The following is an 8,581-nucleotide window of genomic DNA, read 5'->3' on the forward strand; positions in this document are numbered from 1 at the left end:
CACGTGTACACGGATACGTGTGCGCACACGCATTCAGTGAAACGGGGCCGGGAAGGACCTTGGTGTGGGGGTAGCAACTTCGGGACGGCCGGGCTCCCTGCTCACGGGCAGTGGGACCTGGTGCACGCCCCTGGCCGCCCCTGGCCACAGCCTCTCAGGCCCCCCCAGGGCACCTCCCGGCTCACGGCTCACACCCTTGCAGTGCTGACGGATGCTCCACTGTCCCATCGCATCCTGGAGGACGCCCCAGCAGCTCCCGCGTCCTGGCCAGGACGAGCAGCGCTGCCCTGAGCGCCCGTGCGCAGGTGTCTCGTGCACGGCAGTTTCGTCTCCTCGGGGAAACCGCAGGAGCATGGCCGCTGGGCCGCACGGTGAAGAGCCCGTGCGGGGCTGAGAAGTCGCCCCACCGCCTTCCACACGGGCTGTGCCGTCTGCCTCCCGTGCTGAGGACAGCGCCGCGTCCTCCCCACTGGCTGGTGTCGCCGGGCTCTGGGCGTCCTCGTGGCCGTGCGGTGCCAGCTCGGCGTGGAACGCGCTGTTCCACTCTCTCCTCAAGTACTTTTCCTCGCCCTCGTCCCTGATTGCCACCGCCTGACGGCCAGCATCAGGGACACGCTGCCAGCCAGCGAGCCACACACAGGACAGGACGGCGCAAGTGTGACTTCGGGAACGTGTCTGGGAGCCTGTTCCCCGTGACGCAGAGCAGCACACGCAGGGCCGTCAGGTTTCCCGGGTGAGGCGAGGGGTTGGGAGGGAAGACACCGGGCAGATGCGCCTGAGCTGCCTCGGGCCCCTCACACAGCCTCCGTCTCCCGGGGCCACCCGCAGTCGGAAGGACGTCTGCCTGGTTCCGACGAAGCTCCCTGGGTGACAGCTGTCCCTCGCACGCTGCGTTCTCGCACCTAAAAGCACTGCTCAGTACGGCGGCCACGCACAGACACGCGGATCTGAAACAGCAGCTCCCACAACTAGACACGGCAGTGAGCAACGGTCCCTACGCTAATGAAAGAAACGCAAACGAGAATCTACGCGCGACTGAATCTCGCGGGAAAAACCGAACGCCACTGTTCGCATAAGACATGAGAAAAACGGCTTTTAAAAAAGATGCGCAAGAAGGCGGGTCCGAGAACGCTGTAGCAAGTGCGTCCGGAGGTTTAAGTTACTGCTAAGGATGGCGACTAAAGCACGAGAAAATAGGTTTTCTTCCAGGAAAAAAAAAAGGGATTTAGCTAGGAGAGATAAGGAGGCCCCTGACACTGTGCCACCCCCACTCCTGATCTAGATGGCAGCCCTCAAAGGCACGCAGAATGCGTGTGGGTGCAAAAGTATGTAAATTAAAGATATGATCATGAATATTTATGTTTTTGAAATATTTATTACACAGTAAGGATGCCCATGTTATTTTATATCCATTATGTATAGACACCCACCACTAATAAAATCTTTAAATATATAATAAAATTATTTGCAAGTATTTTGCGGATACGAAGTGCTCCAAAAATGATTAAAAACATAGTAAAATGTATCATACAAAAGACTTTTAGCTTTTGCTATGATTTCATATAAGACGTTTTCTACATCTCAAACCAGACTGCTATTATAAACGAAGCAAAACCATCCTCTTAATGCTTCTTTTCTAAATGTAAACGTAACGAATCTCTTAGAGGCTGCTCTCCTAACTGAAAGTGGGGAGCAGACACGTTTGTGCTCCCAGCGTTGTCTCCCCGTCTGGCTCGAGTACTCGGTGTGGGGCCCGGGGAGTCTGTAACCCCCGGGGCCGTCACGCTGCCGTGGTGGCGAGGGCTTGCTGTTTCCAGTCCCTCCTCCAGCTCCGGGCCTTGCAGGAGCGCGCACTCGGAAGGCACGGGCACGTGTAGTTCGCATGCGTCAAGCATCTGTGTGTGTGTGTTGGGTTCACTTCTCCAAGGCAGTACAGCCTTCAGCTTTCTGACAGCCACTGGCCCGAGAGGTGACGTGGGTCTCTCTGTTCACGGGAAGATGCAGCGGCAGACTGGGCTGCCCCGTGCCTCCCCCGCCCTCTCTGGCCGGAGAGCCGGGTGCGCGGTCTGGGTGGGACCCCGCAGCGCGGTTCCTTCTAATCAGGGGGACTCGCTCCACCTGTGAGAGCCAGCGCTGTGACCCCATGTTGCCGGTGCTCCGAAACTGTCATTGCGTGCTTCTCCAGAGTGTTTCTTGCTACGTTTGTCTCGCTGCCTTCTCCTCTCCAGTGCCCCTCCATTGTCAACATCAGATGTCAGAGGTGGTCGGTAAAAAACGTGTTTTTAAAATTAGGACTTAAAATATACCACGTAAAAGTGTAAGCTCTGTGGAGAAAACCTTGAGAAAAACCCCACCATCACTGTATAGGACACTCTGACAACGAAGTCAGCTGGATGTCAGAAAAAGATCTGAATTTAAATATTACTTTTTAAAAACAGGAAATAAAATATAGATTCTATTTGAAGAACTGAACACGCATTTGACAACTTCCAAAAGGTGAGGAAAACAGCCCCATAAAACACCGACTACCTAGTATGGACACAGCTCTCATCTGCACTCGAAGGGAGCCAGCGCCTCCGCACCGACACGTGGAGCGGACTGAAACGCCCTTCTCCACAGGCTGCGACACGCATTTCCCTGCAAAGTCCAACCTCAGAACACTGATATCACTCAGGAACGCCTGCCTGGTCTGAAAGACGCCAGCAACTATTTTAGGACGTAATTAAAGCATCGGGGCGAGGTACGGTCTTTTTATAAACACATTTCCCACCTTAGACAAGTCTCCTTGCTACGCCTGTTAATAAGATCTCTACTGGCCTCAAGAATTTTCAGTGTATGAAAAAAAAATCACACCACGTATGTATTTATTACCACCGGGAATAATCGAGGTGGAAAGACAGCCGTGGAACCATAGTGACTGTGTGTGGCTGTGTGTGCGCTCGCTAAGCTCAATGTCACACAGTCATACTGCAGACACAGCCTGCTGCTCAGAGTCATGTATCACAGCAGTTTTTCACGGCCAAATAAAGGGAACGACACGACAGCCCGCTCGACGGTGCGAGGGAACTCATTTTAGCGGATTTACGGGACCACGGAGATGACTACCTTTAAAGACCTACAGATTCATTAACGAATAAAGCATTCGGATATTTAAAAATCAGTTTTTCGCCCTCTTTTAAAAACAGAGAATCTCCACATCCTTCCTTCCCAAAGCTTCTCAATCACGGGAATAATTCTCGAATCGCTTCACGGAAAGAAACTCAATGAACACTTGACTTACACTTATGAAAAACTTAGCTCTAATTGGGCCGCGGGTGAAGTGTCTGCCAGCCACCTAAGCACGGGGTTCTCACTCACCTTTCTGAGGACGACACTTGTGTTAGATGATAAAATATGCTGAGAAAACAGGCAACTGTGGGCACACAATTTCTGGTGGTTCACGGAACCCAGAAATATCTGCCCCGCCCCCACTTTAGCACACCTGCAAGTGAGTTTCCTACTCAGATCTAGGACAGCGTCTGCGTGGGTGTCTGCGCTTACTCCTGTCAGTGACTAAGCAACGACTTTTTGGTGAATCCACCCATTCAATGGTAAGCCTTCTATACCCAGTGGAGAAAACAGAGTATCTTAAAAAATCGACAGTTATTATTATAATAAACAATCCACTTATTATATTTAAGGAAGCCTCTTTAATCGAAGTATATGCTGCTTCAAATAATTTGATCATTTAAAATAACGTCTTTCAAGCTAACTGGATTTAAAATTGAAAGTATGTTGACGTGAGGCCTTTGCCACACAGGGCTGGTATCTAACGTGACCTCTGCATGGGTGCGAGGGCCTTGGACGATGCATTCAACCTAATTAACTCTGTGGAAGGGAACATTACGAGGGGCAACACCGAAAATCAAACACAGCGCTACTTACAATGAGCTGCTTCAGGCCCACGAAGGACTGTTCCACCGAGTTCGCAGTCAGGACCTGCCTCTTCGCTGCAGCTTTTTCACCCAGGAAGCGAAGCATCAGGTCTTTAACTGCATCTCCCTGGAAAGAATATAAGGAAAATATGTCAGGAATAAAATGCTGATGAAACTCAGCTGACCAGAACCATGACTGACTGGAACTTCTTTGTTCTCCGGGGGTGTGGAGGTTAAAGGCGGTCACAGCACAGCGAGCCTCGGCCTTAGCCAGATGCTGCCGGCCAGATGCTGCCGGCCAGATGCTGGCTGGAGTGTCGCGATCTTTAGTGAAACGAGCATTTGGGAACTGCTCTTCCTTTGGAGAGGGAGCGCACCTGCGCCCGGTTTACGAAAAGGCACACCAAGCGGGGGGCTGGGGGAGGCCCCGAGTGTGTGGTGACAGCGTGGCGGTCACCCGGAGGCGTGTGGCGTGTGGTCGGGCCTGGGCTAGGGCAGGCGGGCCTGGGCACTGCTCAGATCCTCCCTGTCCATTCTTACTGTTTGTACATCAAGCATATTACGTGCAATTCAATGTTTTCCTCAAGATTTTAAAAAAGAAATGGGAGATTTATCATTTACCGAAGCCCAAATGTCACACATAAACTGATCACACAGAGTTTAGAGCTACTTCAGAGAACCATGTGCCCTGACGGACTGGCTTCGAAGACTACGACTAGTACCTCAGATACGCTATGTCAGGGGACTTGAGAAGGTTCTAAATCACCTAGTGACATAACACGGACTCCTCCCACCAGAATCTTAGGACCTGCTGAAAATTAACGGCTTTTCAGTGCCCCAAAGGTATTTAATTTATATTATATGTATGCGTAAAAATGAGGGGTGCACACACAACTGCCCACTTCACTGGGGACACCAGCGTCTCACCTGGATGTTGTCGAACTTGAGGCCTGGCATGGTGACGTTCTCCTTGTCCACGAACACCGTGCCGTACTGTTGGGCCGCCATGGAAAGCAAGACGTCCCTGGTGGCCGCCCCGGGGAGCCAGGCGTCACTCCTCCGGTCCATCTCGCTCATGCTCAGGGCGGTGGCGAAGGGGTCCTCGCTCCCTGCGAACACGGCCTGAATCTGGGAGAAGGGCTTTGGCGACGGCGGAACTTCGTGAGAAGCCACCGGGACGCAGGGCTCCGGCCCGTGGGCCCCGGGGGAGCGGGCGGGGTCAGCGGAAGCCGGGGTGGCCTCCGAGCCCGGGGCCGAAGGGCCCGCATTGGGGTTACTGACGGAAATGAAGGCGGACGTCGTGAACGAATCGAAGAAGTCCGAGGCCAGGGAGTTGGTGCTGGTCGTGTCCGCAAAAAACGTGCTCAGGCTGGGGCTGGGCTGGACTACCTGCGGGGGCGTCGTGGCAGCCGGCTGGCCGGTGCCCCCAAAACTCGGCGACTTCACCAGCTGCGACTCGAAGCCGTCGGGCAGGAAGGGCAGTGGCTGGGCGGTGGCGGGCGGCGCCCGGCTGAAGATGGTGCACACTGGGACCGGCTCCTCCTCCGGGCTGGGGCGCCCTGCGGCCAGGGCCTCTGCGCCTGCCCCAAGCCCTTCCTGCGCCGCGGCTGCCCCCAAGGACGCCCCGCTCCCCAGGGACGTGCTGCTGTCAGGGGTCGTGTCCTGGACGGCGCTGGGCGGTCCGTCCCCGTCGCTGTCACTGTCATTGCTCAGAGTGTCGGCTGCCCCTTCATCCGTGACGTCCTCCAGTCTGTGGCCGGCGCTGCCTTCCGCGGGCTCCACGACCTCCTGCAGGCCACCGAGCTCACCCGCGTCGTCGTCGCTGTCATCGGGAGAGTCAGATATGAGGACGCTCTCCATGGCACGCTCCGTGAGCTTGTCGGCGGAGCCGCAGGCCTCCTCCGAGAGGGCCCCGCCGTCCTCGGACCCCAGCCCGGCCCCGCCGAGGTCAACGGTCTCCTCCAGGTAGAGCGGCCGCCCCTCTTCCCGCGGGGCCTCGCTCTCCGCTCGCCCCTCGGCCGGCCGTGACGCCTCTGTCCCACTCTGCTTAGCGCCCTGGGCAGTCTCCATGGTGGCCTGCGACAGAGACAAACACGCACCAGCCCCGTCAGCGCCGTCTCAGTTACCACTAAGTAGATTAAAACTGTCTTTAATTTATAAAAACGCTGAATACGTGTCATTATAACGGTAAACGCGTCACTGCATTTTCCCAAACCCGCAGGTGACACGCCCCCAAGAGGGAATCCTGGCGTTGACTGCGGGTGTGCGCACCATCTCTATACCTGCTGCTCACATCTGCAGTGAACTGAAGATCGCGCCGAAAAAAGTCTATTTAACAAATGTTCATCAGTTATGCAGATGACTCAGGATTCGGGAGACTCCACTTCTCCGGCCATTTATTTACTACTGTGGAAAGCGACAAACAACCTAGATTCACCACCTGAGTCACTTTTCAGCACACGCCTGGGTCGGGGGCACCATGCACATCCAGGCTGTGGGGCCGGCCTTCGTGACTGTCCCTGGGACTCTTCTCAGCTTGCAGGACCGACTCTCCGTACTCGTTAAACAGCCCCCACCCCACCCCCGGCAACCACCGTCTACTTTATGAATCTATAAATTTGAATATTCTATGTGTCTCATGTAAGCGGCAACACATAGTATTTATACTTTTGTATCTGGCTTATTTCACCTACAAAAACTCCTCGAGGCTCATGCTGTAGCATATATCAGAATGTACTTAATTTTTAAAGCTGAGTAATACCCCACTGTATGCACACAGGAGTTTATCTATTTATTTATCAACAGACACTGAGATTACACCAAACTTTTGGCTACTGTCAACACTGCTGCTGTGAACATGGGTGTGCAAATATCTCGAGACCCTGCCCACAATTCTTTTTGGCATATACCCAGAAGCTGAACGGTTGGGTCATATGGCAATTCTATGTTTAATTTTTTGAGGAACTATCAAACTATGTTTCGTAGTGGTTACACCGTTTTACACTGCCACCAACTGTGCACAAGGATTCCAATTTTTCCACATCGCTGCCAACGCTCGTTATTTTCTGTCTTTCTGTGTAGCCGTAGCGGCCATCCCAGTGGGTGTGAGGGCTCCAGCCTTTCAAACCCCACTGATTCTGTGAGACTCGGCTGAAGTCCCCTCTCCCACAAAGCCTCCCCGAGGCCCTCCAATCTGTAATACTCAATTCGTCCTCTCCTGAGCCAGTAATGCTGCTTAATTCTGGGCGTCTGGGACAGCGAGAGGGCACGCGTGTAAGGAACGGGGAGGAAACAAAGGCGTGCTCGCCAGGGCCCGGGGACGGCGGGAGCTGACGACAGAGCTCGATGCCACACGTCAGCGCTTCGCACACGCCTGGCGTGCTCCGAGCTACGGCACACGTGTTCTCTTACTTGGTGCTCAGAACCACCCTGTAAGATGGACACCGATTCCCTCCCTGGGGAGACGAGGGAACTGAAGCTTCCAGGGGTTCTGCAGCTCAGAACCATACGGCTGGAACGTGAGAAACTAAGACCAGCTGAAGCGGAAGCGTTGGGGTGACGCTGGTTGACGGAGGCCACGGAACGAAACGAGGAGTTCGAACTCCGAAAACACTATTTGCTCCTTCTTTGAAAGAACTTTTTTGAGCAAAAGTTTCTGTACATCGTTCTATCCTCATAGTGAACAAATTCGAGTTAAGGAAACTAAGAAAATCATGACAGCTGAAGGTTCCCCGCCCCAAGGGCCTTTTTGACTTTCAAAAACTATACTTAGCTGATCAAAGATTCCTTTCTTCTCCCTGTCAACATTCTCATCACAATATTCCAAGTTAGCTGTCCTTCCTTTTTATAGCCTGGATCACCCTAAAATCCAAAGATAAGATCATTTAGAGTAGATAATCAAAGTTAAACGTTTTGGAGAAGTTTCCTGTCCGGCACAATCGGTCACTAATTCTCCATTTATTATACATTCATCCAATAATTATTAACTATAAATGAGTCAAAAATACAAAGGAAAGGAACAAGAGCCCTTTTCTTATAACGCTTCGGCGAGCCCAGACTACAGGCTACCCCAGGGACATCAGTGTGTGGGTGCCCCGCACGTGAGGCTCTCCCCTGGGTCCTCCCTGTGCGGGAAGTGGGGGCCGGGCATGAAGACACTAGAAACACAAGCGTGGCTTTGTTTCGCCTCTTACCAACTGAACAGATAGCCAGCAACGGCCGCCAGACACAGGAGGACACTACAAATCAGAGAAATGAAGTCACTGTCAGTAAATGACATGGCCAGGAAGAGAATTTGGCCCTTCGGACTAAACCCCTGAGGACTGAAGCGTCCCAGCCCCTAGCACAGTGCCTGGTACCCAGGAGCTGCCAGTAAGTGCTGCCAGTTAACTGCGGGCTGGTTCCGAGCCCTGCCCGGAATAAGAACACTCCGGAGGATAACTCCGGATCTTCCCACAGCACATCGGTGTACGGAACACTGGAGGACAGAAGACCAGTCTGCACGACTCCAGGAAAAGATAAGGAACGGAACTGGAGCGATCACAGTCTTCTGTATATGTAGGAAGAACAGGAAAACCTTAAAATAAGCAAAAATAACTGCCAGTTGAGGTTAACGGGCAGGTATTACAAGATGCGAGAAAGACAGGCTACAATGGGCACCTAGGAGA

At 53.3% G+C, this 8,581-nt stretch overlaps 1 protein-coding gene across 5 annotated transcripts in view; it reads right to left on the reverse strand.

Annotated features, from left to right (window-relative positions):
* The window catches only part of TRAPPC12 (trafficking protein particle complex 12), a 39,288-nt gene that overhangs the window by 26,241 nt on the left and 4,466 nt on the right, over positions 1 to 8,581 (reverse strand). For 2 of the 5 annotated variants that reach the window (XM_011374418.2, XM_011374421.2), the window contains exons 2-3: positions 4,842 to 5,990; positions 3,925 to 4,041 (exon numbers count right to left, since the gene is read on the reverse strand). In XM_011374418.2, coding sequence (XP_011372720.1) covers positions 3,925 to 4,041; positions 4,842 to 5,984 — 1,260 coding nt within the window. In that variant the 5' untranslated portion in view covers positions 5,985 to 5,990. Of the gene's footprint in view, positions 1 to 3,924; positions 4,042 to 4,841; positions 5,991 to 6,185; positions 6,321 to 7,687; positions 7,776 to 8,581 lie in introns of all 5 variants that reach the window. The other 3 variants (XM_023520082.1, XM_011374420.2, XM_023520083.1) reach the window with 3 other exon arrangements.

This window comes from Pteropus vampyrus, unplaced genomic scaffold, assembly GCF_000151845.1.
Source record: "Pteropus vampyrus isolate Shadow unplaced genomic scaffold, Pvam_2.0 Scaffold246, whole genome shotgun sequence".
NCBI lineage: Eukaryota > Metazoa > Chordata > Mammalia > Chiroptera > Pteropodidae > Pteropus > Pteropus vampyrus.